Raw genomic sequence first — 20,253 nt, 5'->3', positions numbered from 1 at the left:
CAGAATGGAATGTGGTACCAAGAGAGTGGGGTACTGCTCTGACAGATACGTAAAATGCGGAAACAGGAGTGGAGTGCTTCCTTGACCCGAGACCCTGGCAGAGAGACCCTGGCGTACGGCATGACAGACAGCAGGAGCAGAGCAAGAGACCAGCATGAGACAGCGACAGCCTTACCAGCCCACGGAGAAGAAAGCTTGATGCCTTTGGGTAGGCTGCTTCCTGGCAGAGTGGGTTGCCTTCAGGCATTAATTGGTAGAACAAACTGGCATATAATGGAGTAGTAGGTTGGCCGGCTCAACGAGCAAGAAAGCTGAATGCTTTGGGAGCAGGAAGATTTCTAGCAGAGTGGGTTGCCTTTGGCATTAATAAGCAGAAGTGGAGAGACCAAGGAAACAGAGGCAGAGCTGCCTCAGCCTGAAAGGGTAGGACCATGGCCTTTGAGGGTGGAAGCACCACAGCCCCCTAGGTTTCAGAGCGAGACCTTCACTAACTTGGTTCTGGAGTGTGGGGCTTGTTCCTGTGAGCTAGTGGGATGGAGCCATAGCTGCTGCCCAAGAGTGAGGGGGCAGGGCCCACCATGCCCAAAGGGGAGGAACGGGGCCTGTGAGGTCAAGGGGGTGAGGTCACCATTCAGGAACGAGGGGACTGAAGTCACCCAGTGGAGGAGACCTGTACAGGTACCACCCATTGAATATCTGTACAGGTGCCAAGTTGACAAGGGGTGGAATTGTGGTTATTTTGTGTGTCAACTTGGCTGGGCCTGGTTGAGTGGCTGGGCTAGTGGTAGTTATTCCCCACGATGAGATTGGCAATCAACTCCATGGTGGGATCTACCACAAGCAGCTGACTAGCTGCCTTTGGGATGTGGTCTGCTTCCTGTATATAAGGAGAAGCCTTGGGAATGGACTCCAGCATATGGCACACTTGGACTCTGCGTGTAGCTGTGTAGTTGCTCACCAGCCTGCTATGCTCTGCTGACCTTGGGACTTACAATGGACTTGAGTTAATGGCCTGCCGTGTGGTTTGGTAACATCGGGACTGTGCCTTTTTACTTGTCAACCTTGGGGCTTCTCAGCCTCAGCAGCCAGTCTGAGTGAAGAAACACCTTTAGCTCCAGTGGGCCGGGAGCAGGAGGCAGAGCTGGACCCCATGGTTGAGGGACTTTCATCCAGCCCCTAGAGCCTGGCACTTTGAACTTGGACTTAAAGCCTCCAAATTGTAAGAATAAACTCTTGTTTGTTAAGGCCATCACATTTGTGGTATATTTCCTGTCAGAGTGGCACTAGGTAACCAGAACACATATGTTGGTCTGCTTGATATATCCTAAAGATCCCTTAGGTTTTGTTCATTTAATTCTTTTTTCTTTTTGCTCCACATAGTGGATAATTTCAGTTATCCTATCTTCTTCATATTTGCTGATTCATTCTTCTGCCTGCTCAATTCTGCTGTTGAACCCCTTTAGGAAATATTTCATCTCAGTTACTATAATTTTCTGATCCAGAATTTTTGTTTTCTTTTTATAATTTCTGTTTATGTATTGATAGTTTCGTTTTGTTCATACATTGTTTCCTTATTTCATTTAGGTGGTTGTCCGTGATTTCTTTTGACTCTGATCATATTAAGACAATTGATTTAAAGTTTTTCTTTGGTAAGCTCATTGTTTGTACTTTCTCAAGGATGCTATCAATTTATATTTTCACTTTGAATGGGTTATATTTTTCTGTTTCTTTGTATGCTTTGTGATTTTTTTGTTGTTGTTGACAACTAGGCATTAGAACATTATTGCTTTGGAAATTAGCTTCTCCCCCTTCCCTACAATTTACTGTTTTTGCTTGTTGAAGGCTTAGTTTGTGTCCAGTCAGTGTTGTGATTGAGATTTCCTTTAACTCCAATAGCTTAAAAAACAAAACAACAAAACCTCTCCCAGTCTTTGTGCATTAACTCTTAGCTGGTGTATTCATTTAACATTTAGCCAGTCCATTTATAATCTACCTCAGTTTTCAACTCCTCCTTATATCGAGCCTATAAATCAGCCAGTAGGGAAAGCTTAGGGTCTTCCCAGGTTTTTTCTGTGTGTGCATCCTGTCCTGGGCATACGTGGGGCTTTCTAATCCCCCCTTATGGTGGGTGATTTTGAATGCCCTAATTTCCCAAAGAAACTTCTCTGCTTTCCTTCTAGGACTTGGGTGGTCTATTGTATGTAATTTTTCACCCCAGATTGTTGCTGGATTTTGGTCACCTTACAATGCTTTTGAGCAGTGCCTACCACTTTTCTGCCGTGAGTGATTTTTAAGTTAGGCCTTGCATTAGTCTTTCGGGTAGATCACAGATAGGTTAGAACAGATGAACACAATAATTTACAAATAAGCTCTGTTCTGTTCTTTCTGGAGATAGTGAGCAGAGACTCATGCTGCAAATCTGGGTATCTGTCTCTAAGACTTCCACTGAGCCTTGAAGGGATGGTGAAACAAGGGCAAGTTAAAAATCTCAGAGTTTTCCTGCTATTGTAAGTTGCCTTTTTCTTGATTTGACATTCACTTGGTTGCTATAAACATTTGACTGTTTTCCAGAGTTCTGACAAAGTTTGTTCTAAGAATTTCTTTTTAAAATTTATTGTTACTTTTTAAATGTTACATTTTTATTATGCAATATTTAACAAAGCATTTCATCCATTTTATATGTATAATTCAGTGACATTCACTATATTTACTATGTTGTGTAACAATCAGTACTATCCATTTCCAAATTTCTCCCTCTTATTTTATGTTTCTGTGAAAGGGTGGATGTTTAGGGCTACCTACTTTTGTTATTTTTTGACAGCATTCATATATATTTATTTATTATTATTTTTCAAATTGTGATTTGGGTGTAAATTTACAAAGCAGATTTGTTTTATTCTCTTGGTTTCTCAGCCCCAATTACAATCCCAACAATAAAAAGCTCTCCTCCCATCTCCTCATTATGATCACCCCTTCCCTGTGTCCATTAACAGCCCCAAGATCGGCAACATGGCAGGCCATTTAGAGGAAGACTCAGCAGGATCCAGATATGCCTAAAGCTAGAGCCCTTCCTCAAAGCTGTTGCTGCTTATACTGGAAGCAGGCTACATCCCTAAAGCAGCTACTCAGGTGCTCACAGTAGGTTCTACCATGGAGTTGATGATTACCAGTCTCATCATGGGCAATAACTACATCCAGCTGCCCAGCCTCTCAGAACCAGGCCCGGCCAACTTGACACACAACCTTAACTACCACAAAGGAGTTTTAAGCAGGGTAAAAGCAGGTAGAGATTGACTGAGGTACTGTTGTAGTGTGATCAGAGAAGGCATTTCTGAAAGGAAATTTTGGCAACAACTTGAAAGAAGTTGAGCAGCCATACGAATACTTTATCTGGGGCAGTGTCTCTGGGCAGGGGAAACAGCAAATGCCAAGTCTCTGAAATAAACAATGAAGTCATTTGGACAGATTAGAGAAAATGAGGGAAGAATAGTGGGAAAGAAGGTTGGAAAGTTTATTTAGAATTTTAGAGGTCATGATAAGGATTTTGGATTTTATTCCAAATATGGGAAGACATTGATGGTTTTTGAAAAAGACAATGCCCTGATCTGCTTTATTCAGCCTATTGTGAATGGACTTGTGTGTTTGTGTGTAGGGAGGTGGGTTGCTAAGATATTGATGTGAAAGGAAACAATGAGACCAGTTAGGAGGAGATTAGAGATGATGACAGAGAGAAGTAGTTGTGGAAATAACAAGAAGTTACCAGATACGTGATTATTTTGAAAGTAGAGTGCATAGGATTATTTTGAAAATAGAGCAATTTTAGATTTCTTTTTTGTTCACTTATTTTAAACTTTTAAGCTAATAAAAAAATTTCACTTTACAAAAGCTGAGCAGTTTCCCTCCTTCCACTCTTTCATTTTTTAAACCCAGCTTGGTGTCTGGGGCAACTTCAAACTGTGCTTCTGCTTCTCTCTGTCTCTTAGGATTCAGTTTTGGACAGATTGTTAACATTCTTAGAAAATAGTTCCGTGCTGCTGCTGCTTGGCTAATTATTTGTCAGGGAAAGATAGGACTGACTGGCCAAGTTATTACTGAAATTCTTTGTTATTTAAGACTGTAATATCTGTTAGAGAGCCCTAGTAGGGGAATGGTTAAAGAACTCGAATGCTAACCAAAAGGTTGGTGGTTTCAACCCACCAGCTAATTCTATAGAAGAGAGATATGGAAGTCAGCTTCCATAAAGATTTACAGCCTTGGAAGTGCTTTGGGGTTAGTTGTACTCTGTTCTGTAGGGTTACTTGAGTTGGAATTGACTAGACAGTAGTGGGTTTGGTAACATTTAATATACACCAAAGAAAACATGCAACTTCTGTATAACTGGTAAGGAACTCTGGTAGTGTAGTGGCTAAGGCACTTGGCTGGTGCTCAGAGGAAGGAAGAAGGGGCAGTCTACTTCCGTGAACATTTACAGCCTTGGTTACCCAGTGGGGGTCACTGTGGGTCGGAATTGACTCGATGGCAGTGGTTTTGATTTTTATGTAAGTAGTAAATAATAAATTCAAGATGAATAACTCATCACTCAATTTAAGAACCTTCCCCATCCTATCCATTTATCTCCCCACCCCAACAACTATTCTGAATGTTTTATCATTCCTTTGCCTAAAAAAAAAAAGCTTTATCACATATATGTATATACCTAAGGAGCTCTGGTAGCGTAGTGCCTAAGGCACTTGACTGCTAACCAGAAGGCTGGCGGTTCAAACCCACCAGCCACTCCTTGGAAGGAAGGTTTGGCAATCTACTTCGGTAGTGATACTGCCTTGGAAACCCAAGGTGGGGTCATTATGAGTCGGGTCCAATTCGATGGCACATAACAACAACATCAACAACAGCATGTGTACCTAACTAAATATTATACAAAGGAGCTCTGGTCGTGTAGTGGATAAGACATTTGGCTGTTAACCAGAAGGTCAGCAGTTCACACCCCCTAGCTGCTCCATGGAAGGAAGACGGGGCAATCTACTTCCATTAAAGATTCACAGCCATGGAAACCCAATGGGGGTCACTGTGAGTTGGAATTGACTCTATGGCAGTGAGTTTGGTTTTTTGGTTTAAACAATACACTATTTACTTTTGCCTTTATACAAATAATAATTATATGATGTATGTAGTCTTCTGTGACTTGTTTGTTTATTCATTATTATATTTTAAATATTTACTAGTGTTATAGCTCTGGTGGCATAGTGCCTAAGGCATTTGACTGCTAACCACAAGGCTGGTGGTTCAACATCACCAGCCACTTCCCGGAAGGAAGGTTGGGCAATCTACTTCTGTACTGCCTCGGAAACTGGAGGGGTCGCTATGAGTCGGATCTGACTCCATGGCAGTGGTTGTGTTGTGTTTGTTTAGTGTAATAGTTTGTTGCTGAATTATGTATTTCTTTGATTTATAATATTCCACTGTGTGAAAGAAACTCCTTTTTGTGAATATACCATGGTGTTTTCATTCTGTGTCGAGTGGACATTTGGATTGTTTGCAGTTTAATTAATAATTGAACTTACTGTCCTGAGGTCCTCCCTACTCTTTTCATTTTGTCTGGAGGTCCAGGCTTTCTTGAGAAGAAGCAATATCTTATCACATATGTTAAAAAAAAGCCATTGCCCTTGCATGCAGCCATCTAGCTGCAGCTATGGGTCTCTCCTCATCCAGAGCGAAGAATGAGGAAAACCAAAGATTAATGGAAACAATTAGTCCAAACGACTGGTACACCATGGGATCCTTAGCCTATATGACTATGAGACCAGAAGAACTAGATGGTGCCTGGCTACCACTGTCAACCACTCGGAGGGGGATCTTGTAGGAGATCCTGGATAGAGTGGGAGAGCAATGTGGAACAAAACTCAAAATCATTTGGGGTGGTGGTGGAAGGGACCAGGTTTGCTGGTCTGGTAGAGCCTAATGGAACCACTGATGGGCCCTAGCTGCCTTTCAGGTCTCGAATTGAACCCACACTTGTGGCTGCCAGACAAACAAAAGGCAGACATATGAGGTGAACATTTTTACTAGGTAGATACACTCCTTGGAGAGATCAATCATGGGAAAATAGAAGGATTGTGTATGCACAGGGACATAGCTCAGGGTGCAGGAGTGCATGGAAAGAAGGACACAGGGAAGAGGTCGCTATGGGGAGGAAGTGGGAGGGGAGCTCTTGCATTGTGGTAAATTGTAGTCAATGTCATGAGACAAAGTGCATGTGAACTGCTGTACAGAAAGTGAATTTGCTTTGTAAACTTTCAGCCAAATCACAATATTTAAAAAAAAAAAAAAAAAAGCCATTGCCATCCAGTTAACTTGTATTCATAGTGAACCCTATATGACAGAGTAGAACAGACCCATAGTTTCCTAGGCTGTAAATCTTTATGGAAGCAGACTGCCACATCTTTCTCCTACAGTGTGACTGGTATGTCCAAACTGCTAACCTTTTAGTTAGCAGTGGTGTGCTTAACCACGGTGCCACCAGGACTCCTTTCTCTGTTTTTTCCATTAATCTGATCAAATGTGCATATTGCCTTCTGACGGCATTCTTTTTTATTTTACTGTCATATTTTTATTCTCAAAAGAGCCCCAAACAAACAAACTAAAACACATAAAAAGTGTTTTTTGATTTTTTGTTGTTTAAATGTGATTTTTGATATAGAAAGGAGATAAATCTATGTGTACAGTCTCTATCTTAAGGCACAGACACCCATCTTTATCTTTCTTTGTATGTATTCTTCCTCCCCATTTTTACTTGATTAACTTTTTTCATCTTAAAGTCTCAATTTTAGTGTACTTTGTTTCAGAAGATTTCCCTGACATCTTTCAGTTTTTACTTCTACCATACTTTATTGTAGAAGCTCTGGTAGCTTAGTGCCTAAGGCACTTGACTTCGAACCAGAAGGCTGGTGGTTCAAACCCACCAGCCACTCCTCAGAAGGAAGGTTGGGCACTCTACTTCCGCAGTGATACCGCCTCGGAAACCCAAGGAAGGGTCGCTATGAGTCAGGTTGGACTCGAGGGCAAATAACGACATCACACTTTATTGTACTCATTGTATTGTCTCATTACTAAACATTGTATACCTGATAGTGAGGGATGCAGTTTTGTTTCTTTTTATCCTTATTGTGTCACAGTGTCTGACACATAATTGGTACTAAATGCTTAAGGAATAAACATTTTAAAAAAATGAATATAGTGGGAATAATCGTCTTCCTGCAGGCCTATTAATCTGTGGAATTTAATTTTCTCAGAACTATTTCTTTAGTGTATAAAAGCAACTTTGAAGACTGATATAAATACATTGTAGAAAGGAAATCAACAGGGTTTTATGAGATTTCACTTTAATACTTAAAAACTGATCTGACTGCATTGTATATTGAGGAATACCTTTCTTTTAGGTTGACTCTTCTGGTATAGTTGAAGGTTTAAGTTCTTATAAACTAAAAAATGATAGGGGAGGCCGAGTGGTGGGATTGGTAAGTAAACTTTTTTTTTCTTTTTAACTTCTAAAATTTGTTTTATCAATAAGTAAATATATATGCATAGTTCAAAATTAAAAAAAAAAAAACTTTACGGTAAAAAGTACCTCTCTCATATTTTCCCTCTAGCTTTTGAGGTTCCTCTCTCCAGAAGCAGCCAATTTTATTATCTTAAAAATAGTACTGGTTTTGTATGTGTCTTAGTTTCCTAGTAGTAATGTAACAGAAATACTGTAGTTAGATGACTTTGAAGAACAGAATTTATTTTCCCACATTTATGGAGACTAAAATCCAAGTCAGTGTCTTGGTTGTATAGATTGCTTTCTTGTAGGTAGTGCTGGCAATTCCTTAGTTCCCTCGCTTGCAGATATATGGGGTCTTTCTCTGTTCTCCCCACCCCCACCAATATATGCCTATCTCTGTGTCTTGATCTGCTCTCTTTATATTTAGAAGTGATTCGGTTTAGAATCTGGCCTACTGGTCATTATCTATTTAACATAACAAAGAAAACTCTATTACCTAATGGAATTACTAGAAGTTAGGATTCCAGCATATATTTTGGGAACACAATTTAATCTAAAACAGTATGTGTGTATATATTTGGATTTTTTATTTATTCTGCCCTGCTGATCACTTGTATTTGTGTAGTGTATTGAACAACTGATTCAAAATGTTTTATGATCTTTTTTCAGATACATCAAATTACAGAATGGCTTGCAGGCACTTTTGATTTCAGACCTAAGTAATATGGAAAGTAAAACAGGAGATGCAACAGATGATGAAGAGGAAGAAGAAGAAGAAGATGATGATGATGAAGATGAAGATTCTGGAGCTGAAATAGAAGATGATGATGAAGAGGGTTTTGATGATGAAGATGAATTTGATGAAGATGATGAACACGATGATGATGATGATGATGATGATGATGATCTTGATACTGAGGAAAACGAATTGGAAGAATTAGAAGAGAGAACAGAAGCTAGAAAGAAAACCACTGAAAAACAGGTGCGAGTCATGTCTTATATCTTTTTCTAATTTAGGAATTATTTGGAATAAGTTCTAAACTCCTTGTTTATATCTTAATGGCAAAAAGGGAATGTATATCTTTTGACCTTCAATAAAGGTATCTTTACTCTGTATAAAGATTTCATTTAAAAAACATTTTGTTCTGTTTATAAAAGTAGTAAATGCTTATTATAGAAACTAATGGGAACTAAAGAAAGGCAAAAATATAAAAATCACCTATAACCCTATCTCTCAGGGGTAATCACAAGTATATTTGAATTTATGTATATTTGTACACATTATATGTTTTGAAAACAAAAGTATAGATTCCTAAAGAGGGAGGTGAGGATCTGCATAATTCTTGTCCTAGAATAGAGTGTTACCCTTAGAGAGACTGGAAAAAGAACTCCCCTGGCCCAAAGTTCTAGGAATCCTCTTGTGGGTAATTTTTACATAGGTAAATGATTATGACTTAACTCTCTTTATGGTAGTGCAACAAAGATCTGGACAGAATAGCAGAGCAAATTGGAAGGGTTGAAATAGAAGTGGGGGAGTTGAGCTTAGTCTAATGTGTAATAACAATGAGTAGGTAAATAGGGCTTGATATGGAGAATTTCTCTCTCTAGAAATCTTTTCAAGAATGCCTCCATTTTGCAGCAGAGCACCAATATTAGAGGATAATATTTTGGAGGCAGTACAATGGAATTGACCAGCAAATGTTTAGTAAAGCTAGTTTTCTCAGTATTGATATCACATTCAACATAGTACAGTCTTCATGCATAGGATTATTAAAACTAAAGTTTAGATAAGGAAAGTTTAGATGTCAGATGTATTATTTTCTTTAGTAAACTCAAGGACTTAAGGATGTGAAGATGTAATGTACAGGCAGTGGAAGTGTTTTTAAATAAATCCTCCGGTAGTCACTCTTCTTGGAAAAAATAATTTTTTTTTTTTTTTTGTTAAGGATTATGTGACTTTTTTCACTAAGAAATTGGAGGAATTGAGTCATGTTTTTATGAAACTATTTGTGCCTTGCTGCTCACATTATGAGTAATGCCTCCATGTTTGTATAGTTTGATGTTGTTGTTGTTGTTAGGTGCCATCGAGTTGGCTCCAACTCATAGTGACCCTGTGTACAACAAAACGAAATACAGCCCGGTCCTATGCCAGCCTCACAGTGCTTTATATGTGAACTCATTGTTGAAACCACTGTGTCAATCCATCTTGTTGAGTCCTTTCCCCTTTTTGTTGATCCTCCACTTTACCAAGCATACTATCCTTCTCCAGGGAATGGTCCCTTCTGACAATATGACCAAAGTAGGTGAGACGAAGTCTGGCCATTCTCACTTCCAAGGAGCATTCCAGCTGCACTTCCTCCAGGACAAATTTGTTCATTTTTTTGGCAGTCCATGGAACTTTCAGTATTCTTTGCCAGCACCACAACTCAAAAGCATCAACTCTTCTGTGGTCTTCCTTTTTCATTGTCCAGCTCTCACATGCATATGAGGCATTTGAAAATACTGTGGTTTGGGTTAGGTGCACCTTAGTCTTCACAGAGACATCTTTGCTCTTCAGCACTTGAAAGATATCTTTTGCAGCAGATTTTCCCAGTGTAGTGTGTCATCTGACGTCTTGACTGCTGCTTTCATTGGTGTTGATTGTGTAACTAAGTAATATGAAATCTTTAACAACTTCAATCTTTTCTCCATTTACTATGATGCTGCTTATTGGTCCAGTTGTGAAGATTTTAATTTTCTTTATGTTGAGATGTAATCCATACTGCAGACTGAAGTCTTTAATCTTCATCAGTAAGTGCTTCAAGTCATCCTCACTTTCAGCAAGCAAAGTTTTCTTGTCTGTGTATTGTGGGTTGTTAATGAGTCTTCCTCCAATCCTGATGTGATGTTCTTCATATAGTCCAGCTTCTCGCATTATTTGCTCAGCATACAGATTGAATAAGTATGGTGAAAGGATACAACCCGGATGCATTCCCTTCTTGATTTTAAACATGCACTGTTCCCTTGTTCTGTTTGAGCAACAGCCTCCTGGTCTTTGGACAGGTTCCTTATGAGCACAATCAAGTGTTCTGAAATTCCTGTTCTTCTCAATGTTATTCATAATTTGTTATAATCCACACAATCAGTTGCTTTTGCATAGTCAATAAAACACAAGTAAACATCTTTTTGGTATTTTTTGCCTTCAGCCAAGATCCATCTGACATCAGCTATGATATCCCTCATTCTACATCCTCTTCTGAATCCAGCTTGCATTTCTGGAAGCTCTCTGTCAATATACTGCTGCAACTGTTTTTGAATTCTCTTCAAAAGGAGTGTACTTGTGTGTGGTATTAATAATATTGTTCTATAATATCCACATTCTGTGGGATAACTTTTCTTTGGAATGGGTACAAATATGGATCTTTTCCAATTAGTTGGCGAGGTAGCTGTTTGCTAAATCTCTTGGCATAGCCAAGTGAGTGCCTCCAGCATGGCATCCGTTTGTTGAAACATCTCAATGGGTGATTCCATCAATTCCTGGAGCCTTGTTCTTGGCCAATTCCTTTAGTGCAGCTTCGACTTCTTCCTTCAATACTATTGGTTCTTGATCACATACCACTTGCTGAAATGGATGAACATTGACCAATTCTTATTGGTACAGTGACTCTGTGTATTCTTTCCATCTTCTTCGGATGCTTCCTGCATCACTGAATATTTTGCCCATAGAATCTTTCAATATTGCACCTCGAGGCTTGATTTTTTTTCTCAGTTCTTTAGCTTGAGAAATGCTGAGTGTGTTCTTCCCTTTTGGTTTTCTAACTCTAGGTTTTTGCACATTTCATCATCATAATTGACTTTGTCTTCTCGAGCTGCTCTTTGAAATCTTCTGTTTAGCTTTTTATCTTGCCATTTCTTCCATTTGCTTTAGTCACTCTTTGTTCAAGGGCAAGTTTTGGAGTGTCTTCTGACATCCATTTTGGTCTTTTCTTCCTTTCCTATCTTTTTAAGGACCTTTTGCTTTCTTCGTGGATGATGTTCTTGATGTCATCCCACAATTTCTTGGGTTTTATAGGTCAAGTGATTTTAGCTTAGAAAGCTAAAACTAAAAGAATAGAAAGTAGACTGATAGTCAGGTGACTTGAATTTCAGTTCTGGCTCTGTGCCTATCTTTCTAGATGGTCCTAGGCCTTTCCATTTTCTCATTTTCTAAAGCAAGAAAATTAGGTTATATAATTTTTTAGGTTCACTTTAGCTGCATGACTAATTGTGTTCTAACGCCTTAACTGAGTATTTCCTATCTATAAGTTTCTTTCTCTATCTATCTTTCAATCTATAAGTAATTTCTTTCTATCTGTAAGTAGCTTTACCTATTGTTTGGATTTGTTAAATCTCTTATTAATTGAGAAGCAAGGTTTTAGAGCTAAATATTGCATTGGTAGTATAAGAATTAAAAATTGTTTTGACACCCACTTTATTGTCAAGACATAATACAATAGCTTAGATTTATATTGCAATTTGTAAACCTATTTGATGAAATGTAAGTGTGCATTGAGCTTTTTATGTACCCCTTTTTGTTTGCTTAGGTAGGGCAAAAGCTCGAAGTTTACCTCTTCTAGAAGCAGCAAGGTCAGAGTCTAGTGATAATGAATGAATGAATGAATGAATGAATGTAAGTCTTAGATGCTACCTTTCCTTCCTGAGAACTCAGTATTACACCTTTCCTCATAACGTATTGATAGCCAGTTTTCTGGATCATATTGAAAAAGAATAGAAGGACTTAAAATGTAGGACCAAGAGGAGACCAAATTATAGTGATTTGGAAGCAGTTGTACATTAGTGAAAAATGATTCCATGATTATGACAATAGAAAATAATTTATATCCATTGAATAAATGAGTGTCTGAAAAAGGGAAATAAAATAGATTAGTGTAGATAAGAGGTGGCTTAGGAGTGGTATCAGACTCTTTGGGTAGTAGTAACATGCTGGCTGCTAACTGAAAGGTTGGAGGTTTGGATCTATCTAGGGTCCCCTTGGTAAGCTACTCTGAAAAAGCAGCCACTGAAAACCCTGTGGATTATGTTTCTATTCTGACACATGTGTGGTTGCCATGAATTGGAATTGACTTGATAACTTTTTTTTTCAAAGAGTGGTATAGGGTTTTGTGATTTAAATTTTATTTGAAAAATATGGACTTTGTTTATGGTAAATATGAGAATTAACAAAGGAAGTGGGAAGAAAACAATTTTGCTAGGTTTTTGGGGAGCATTTACCTAAAGAAGTTAACTACTTTCATGAGGAGTCTTTTTCATCCTCCTAAAGGGGAGTTATTCTTGAGCTCAAAAACTAGATAAATAAGCAAAATTGAAAGTTACGTATGACATATATTATGACTTATTCAGGGCTTTCTTAATTCAATTCTCAAGTATGAGTTTCTCAAGTGTGAATTTCTTGGGTAGAAAATTCTCAAGTATGAATTTCTTTTCTAGCAATCGCAGAGCCTGTTTTTGCTGTGGTCAAAGCTGACTGATTTACTGTGGTTTAAGTCAACTTATACAAAAATGTCTTCAGCCCTGCTGGTCGAGACAAGAAAACTTAATGGGGTAGTTGGAGCTGAAAGCAGGTTAGGCAACTATTAAAAACATCACAGAACAGGTTAGACTATGGTTTGAAGAAATGGGTATTTCTCCATGTTTTAAATGAGTTTACAGACCCAAATCTTCAAGACAGGATTTATTAAAGTGAGGCTGTTTGGTTCTTCTGAAAACATATGTTTCATTTTCTGACATATGATTAGACTTTATCAAGTACATGCTCTTTTTGAAAGTTCTGTTCCTAGGAGGGTAACCATTTACCAAAAGAATCTGTTTCACCAAATATGTTAGCCCTTAAAAATGACATTTATAAAATTGTGAAAGTTAATAATAATCCTATGCCCAAAGATTCAAATTGACTGTTTTTTCTCCTTTCTTGTGCCTTTTAATTTACAATGATATAATGGTATGCGCTAATCATTTTAAGTATAGAATTTGGTACATCTCTCTCCCCTTTTTTTGTTGAACTTAAAACTCTGATTCACAAGGTATTGGGAGAATATCTATTGATAAATAATTTATACTATATATCTTAAATAAGAAGTGAAGAACTAAAAAGCCTCTTTAAAAATTAATTTTGTAGTTTTAAATAACTAAAGATTTTCTTTTCTAACCATTTATTATCATTATCTTTGTTACATGTTTTCCTGATATGTTATTTTACTCTTAATAAAGTTTTCTGAAATAACCTGTTGAGTGGTTTCACTTCTAGTAACTGAGTTATTGAACATAACCTTTAATTGCTTAGAGATCTTCAGAGATAGCTTCCTAGATGTGTAACTTCTCCACATTTCCTAAATCTGCTAATTCAGGGAACAGACTTCTTTCAGAACTCTGAAATGGTGACATGAAATGATATTTGGGTGGGCTGCCCAAGTCCGCCTTCCCCTTTTTTCTGTCTCTTTCTGCTTTTCCCTTTAGGTCTGCACCTGTTCAGCATTTGGCAGGATGGCAAGAGGAGGAGCAGCAGGGTGAAACTGACACAGTTCTGGTGAGTTTCACTTTGCTGCTCCTCCTGATTCTCAGAGAAAGAGTTTTGTTAGTCCTATTGGAAATCATCCATCTCCAAACAAATCCCTAAGATGACATGCTGGTATTATTCCCTTTGAATTGACTTACTATTTGTATGTGTTCTTCTTACTTCAGTCTGCAGCGGCTCTTTGTGTTGGAGTTGGGAGTTTTGCTGATCCGGATGACCTGCCTGGGCTGGCACACTTTTTGGAGCACAGTAAGATCTTTGTAAAATATCATTCCAGAGTATGTTTTCTCCCCTCAAATTTCGATAAATTGATTTCAAGGATAGGTAATTGGTTGGTAGAAATATGGTGTGTATTATAAGAGAAAAGGCTAAGAAAAAAATCTCTGATTTATGAGTATGATAGTGGAAGACTTTCAGTCTCCTTAAGTGTACTTTATATTAAGTGAGGATTAGAGTAAAACCACTTAGAAAACAAAATGAAACAGAAACCAGCATTTAATTATAACTGTACCTAAATAAAACCTCTGTGGTTGTGATACATTTAAAAATAATTAAATCCATATTTCTTTTTGTGAATTAATTCATATATATATATTCCACTTTTCTAAGGTACTTGAGGATAAGCTTTTTACTTTCTAAGTTTTTATATTAGCACTTTAATCTGTATATATGCTTATACGTAAATCTTAACCTTTTTACAAATAAATTATATATTTATTTGTCTTTTCCCTTTTTTACTGGCTTTTTGAGTATAAAAGTAATATACAAACTATATGAATTATAGAAAATTCCCAAAACAGAAGCTTACTGAAGAAAGTAAGTATTGTCCATGATCTTGCAAGGAAACATAACCTCTGTTAATATGTTGGTACATTTTTTTTTCAGTTTTTCACACATTTGAGAAAGTTCATCCTTAATAAAATATTATATCTTTTTGTTCTATAACTGTGTTCTTTCCACTTAGTGGTATTCATGGGTAGTTTGAAATATCCAGATGAGAATGGGTTTGATGCCTTCCTGAAGAAACATGGGGGCAGTGACAATGCCTCAACTGATTGTGAACGTACAGTCTTTCAGTTTGATGTCCAGAGAAAATACTTCAAGGAAGCCCTGGATAGGTAACTAACTCAAAATATATTTTCATTTTAATTATCTGTTGCTGCTTACCAATGGAAATATTGGACACATTCTATGACATTTCTTTTTAACAAGTGCTCTAATTCTGTAAAATTATCGTAATACTTTGCTTGGCGGAAAGAGCCATCTATTAAATATACTTTGGCTTTTGTTGTATCATAATTAATCTTTATATAAAAGATTAGCTAAAACCCTTAAACAGCTTTTGAGCTTCGTGAATGATGTATTCTCTGTTGACTGATTTTTGAAATCAATTTTTTTGTCATTCAGTAGAAAATATGGAAAACAGAAAAGCAATTAAAAGGATAAGAATGCTCCTAATGTTACAGTCTAGAGATAACTATGAGTAATGTTTTGATATATTGAAAAAAAAAAATCAAACCAACTGCTGTTGAGTCAGTTCTGACTTATAGCAACTGTATAGGACAGAGTAGAACTGCCCTATAGGGTTTTCAAGGCTGTAGTCTTTACGAAAGCAGACAGTTACATCTATCTTCTGTAGAGCAGCTGGTGGGTTTGAACTGCTGACCTATGGCCAGCAGCTGAGTGCTCAGCCAGTGCACTACCGGCACTCTGTTTTTGGTATATAGCCATCTATATTTCTTTAATGTAAATATGATCATATTTTTCATACCCTTTGGAGCTGGTATTTTTAAAAAAGATATATCATCTTCTCATATCATTAAGTTATTTTTTAGTGCATGATATTAAATTATTATATTTATATTGTATAGAAGTACAACAGCTTATTCAACCAGCTATATATTATTGGACAGTTGGGTTGTTTCTAGGTTTTTTTGTTTTATAATGCTGTGATGACTATTTTAATCTTTGTGCACATCTTTAATTAGTTAAATTGTAATAAGTGAAATTGTTGGGTATGTTTGTGTGTAAATATTAAGACTATTTTTAAAGCTTTTGATACTCATTGTAAAATTGTTTTCTAAAAAGTTTGTGTCAGTGCATTAGTAGAGTTTTGATATTCCAGGGTTGCAGACTATAGTCAACACTGAAAAAAAGGAGTGATTTTATACAAAATTCTACATAAATGTAAGAATAAAATATAAAAAATGAAATTTTGAATTTGTTCCTTGACCTCAGGGATTTTTTTTTTTCAGTCTCTCTTTTGTTGATACATCTCCAGCATTGAGAACTTGGTAGACACTCAGATATTTTTTAATGATTTAATGCAATTAATTCAAAACATAGAATATCACAGCATCAAAAGACTTAAGACCAAAACCTTTTTTAAAGCATGTCAGAGGTCCAATTTCTTAAAGAAATAGTTTCCGCTTTCAAGAGATTTATTTGACTCTGAGAAATCATTTGGTCCAGTTCCCAAAAGTTGAAAGAATATGCCATTACTTTTAGTGGAATAAATTTTTGTGTTGTTGAACCTCCATATCACCACCTTTTGTGCTAAAATAATACCAGATTCCATTAAAATGGACATGCTTATGCTGATAGCATTATCTATAATAGGATACAATATGTCAGTTTTTCTTCATTAATTATTCTATAATAGGACTGACTATGTGTGTTCATTCAACTGTTTTAAGGCATTATGGGGTTGTTATGTTTAAAGATATGACCACAAAGCATGTATTTGTTACTAAGTGTTTATATAATTAAATATTTTATTCCAAAATAAACAGAAGTATAGAGACAAAGTAAACCAATGAAAGCATGCAAATAATACTTGAGATGATCTTTCTTGTAAATGTAGAAGATCAGGAGTACTCTGAAGGGAGAATTTAACCATGCAACTCTACAAAGAGTACTATGCTTGCTCTAGTATTGACCATTTTGAATCAGACAATCCTATGGTTGTCTATGCACAGAACGACAAATTGAAGAGCAGTGGCATTGCATTCATCATCAAAAAGTGCAGTGCTGTCAGTGATAGGATAATATCCATATGCCTACAAGGAAGACCAGTTAATATGATTATTATTCAGATTTATGCATCAACCACCATAATGAAAGATAAATAAATTAAAGATTTTTACCAACTTCTGCAGTTCTGAAATTGACCAAACATGCACTCAAAGTGTGATGATTACTGGTGATTAGAATGTGAAAGCTGGAAACAAAGTAGCATTGGTAGTTGGAAAAAATAGCTTTGCTGATAGAAATGACACAGGACATTGCATGATAGAATTTGCAAGACCAATGACTTTATTCATTGCAAATACCTTTTTTCAACAACATAAATGGTGACTATACATGTTGGAAAGGAGCTCTGGTGGCACAGTGCCTAAGGCATTTGACTGCTAACCAGAAATTGGTGGTTCAAACCCACCAGCCACTCTGCAGAAGGTGGACTGGGCAATCTATATCTGTAAAGATTTACCACCTCAGAAACCCAAAGGGGGTCACTATGAGTCGGAATCAACTCAAGGTGGTGATTTTTTTTTTAAATACGTGTCGTATGCGCCCTGCCAGATGGAATACACAGAAATCAGATTGACTACATCTGTGAAAAGAGGCAATGGAGACTCTCAGTATCATCAGTCAAAACAAGGCCAGGAGCTGACTATGGAACAGATCATCAGTTGCTCATATGCAAGTTCAAGTTGAAGCTGAAGAAAATTAAATTCACGAGAACCAACATATGACCTTGAGTATATCCCACCTGAATTTAGAGATCATCTGAAGAATAGATTTGATGCGCTGAACATAAGTGACCAAAGAACAGACAAACTTGTGGGATGACATTGAAAACATCATCCATGAAGAAAGCAAAAGGTCATTAAAAAGACAGGAAAGGAAGAAAAGACAAAAATGAATGTTAGAAGAGACTCTGAAACTTGCTTTTCAACAGAGATTAGCTAAAACGAATGGAAGAAATGATGAAGTAAAAGAGCTGAAGAGGCAATCTCATTTGTAGGTATATATCTTAATGTAGTGAGAGCCAGGACAAGAACAGATATATACACACCCATGTTCATTGCAGTGCTATTTACAGTAGCAAAAAGATGGAAACAACCTACATGCCTATCAACAGAAGAATGGATAACCAAACTGTGGTACATACATGCAATGGAATACTATGGAACACTGAAGAATAATGTAGAATCTGCAAAATACCACATAACATGGATGAACTTGGATAACATTATGCTGAGTGAAGTAAGTCAATCATGGACAAATACAGTATTAGTTCATTATTGTAAAAAGTCAAGAAAAGGTTTATATATGGAAGGAAACTTTGTTGGTTACCAGGAATGGGAGGGAAAGGAAGGGAACACTGAAAAAAAACTGCATTGACCCATGCCACTTTAGTTTTGTGTATTTCACTGTACATAAATTATATTTCATTAAAATGCATTAAAAAAATTAAAGAGAAGATTTCAAAGGGCACTGCAGAAAACAAAGTAAAGTATTATAATGAAATACTCAGAGACCTAGAATTAGAAAACCAAAAGGGAGGAACACACTCAACATTTCTCAAGCTGAAAGAACTGAAGAAAAAAGTCAGGTTTCTAGTTGTAGTATTAAAGGATTCTCTGGGCAAAATATTGAATGATGTAGGAAGCATCAGAAAGAAGATGGAAGGACTACACAGAGTCACTGTACCAAAAAGAATTGGTCGATGTTCAGCCATTTCAGGAGGTAGCATATGACCACGAACCAATGGTAATGAAGGAAGAAGTCAGAGCTGCACCAGAGGAATTGGCAAAAAATAAGGTTCCAGAAATTGATGGACTACTCATTGAGATGTTTTAACAAACAGATGCAGCTCTGGAGGCACTTACTTGTTTATGCCAGGAATTTTGGAAGACTTTCAAAGAATGGTTATCCAACAGAATGTGGAAATTATCAAACAGTATCATTAATAACACATGCAAGTAAAATTTTGGTGAAGATAATTCAAAAATGGTGGCAGTAGTACATTGCCAAGGAGCTTCTAGAAATGCAAGCTGGATTCAGAAGAGGACCTGGAATCAGGGATATTATTGCTGATATCAAATGGATCTTGGCTGAAAGCAAAGAATACCAGAAAGATATTTTACCTGTGTTTTGATGTACTTAATGATGAAGATCAAAGACAGTAGTCTTCAGTTTGCATTAGACCTCAACATAAAGAACACAAAAATTCTCACAATTGAACTAATAATCAGCATCATGATAAATGGAGAAAAGATTGACGTTGTCAAAGATTTTTATTTCACTTGATCCACAGTCAACACCCATGGAAACAGCAGTGAAGAAATCAGACATCTTATTGAGCTGGGCAGATCTTCTGCAAACAACCATGTCATGTTGAAGACTAAGGTGTGCCTAAACATGGTATTTCCAGTTGTCTCTTATGCATGTGAAAGCTGGACATTGAGTAAGGAAGACCAAAGGAGAATTGATTCCTTTGAATTGTGGTGTTGGTGAAGAATACTGAAAGTGCCATGGACCACCAGAAAAATAAATCTGTCCCAGAAAAAGTGCAGCCGGAATGCTCATAGAAGTGAGAATGGCCAGACTTTGTCTCACCTACTTTGGTCATATTGTCAGAAGGGACCAGTCCCTGGAGAAGGATATCATGATCAATAAAGTAGAGAGGGTCAGAGAAAAAGGGGAAGATCCTCCAAGAGATGGATGACACAGTGGCTGCAATGATGGGCTCAAGCATAGGAAGGATTGTAAAGATGGCACAGGACCAGGTAGTGTTTTGTTCTGTTGTACATAGGATCACTACGAGTCAGAATCAACTCGACAGACCCTAACAACAACACATTTGCTCGTTTCAAAGTTCTTAGCTCCTGTTGTTATTAGGTACTTTCCAGTTGACGTTCAACCCCATGTGACAGAGTATAATGAGCTCTGGTGCTGTAGTGCTTAAGGCATTTGACTGCTAACCAGAAGTCTGGTGGTTCAAACCCACCAGCCACTCTTCGGAAGGAGAATCGGGCAATTTACTTCCTTAGTGATACTGCCTCGGAAATCCAAGGAGGGGTCTCTCTATGAGTCGGATCTGACTTGACGGCAGTGTTTTGTGTTTTTGGTATATGTATATATATATATATATATA

The 20,253-nt window shown here is 37.2% G+C and overlaps 1 protein-coding gene across 1 annotated transcript in view; it reads left to right on the top strand.

The window, feature by feature from the left end:
• NRDC (nardilysin convertase) overlaps positions 1 to 20,253 on the top strand; it is a 154,266-nt gene that overhangs the window by 38,357 nt on the left and 95,656 nt on the right. The window contains exons 2-6 of the mRNA XM_007945891.1: positions 8,210 to 8,522; positions 13,007 to 13,140; positions 14,033 to 14,102; positions 14,258 to 14,339; positions 15,055 to 15,208. Coding sequence (XP_007944082.1) covers positions 8,210 to 8,522; positions 13,007 to 13,140; positions 14,033 to 14,102; positions 14,258 to 14,339; positions 15,055 to 15,208 — 753 coding nt within the window. The remainder of the gene's footprint in view (positions 1 to 8,209; positions 8,523 to 13,006; positions 13,141 to 14,032; positions 14,103 to 14,257; positions 14,340 to 15,054; positions 15,209 to 20,253) is intronic.

This window comes from Orycteropus afer, unplaced genomic scaffold (genome assembly GCF_000298275.1).
Source record: "Orycteropus afer afer isolate SDZICR_OR568_19922 unplaced genomic scaffold, OryAfe1.0 scaffold00145, whole genome shotgun sequence".
NCBI classification, from domain to species: Eukaryota; Metazoa; Chordata; class Mammalia; order Tubulidentata; family Orycteropodidae; genus Orycteropus; species Orycteropus afer.
This window is presented reverse-complemented; position numbering and strand designations above follow the sequence as displayed.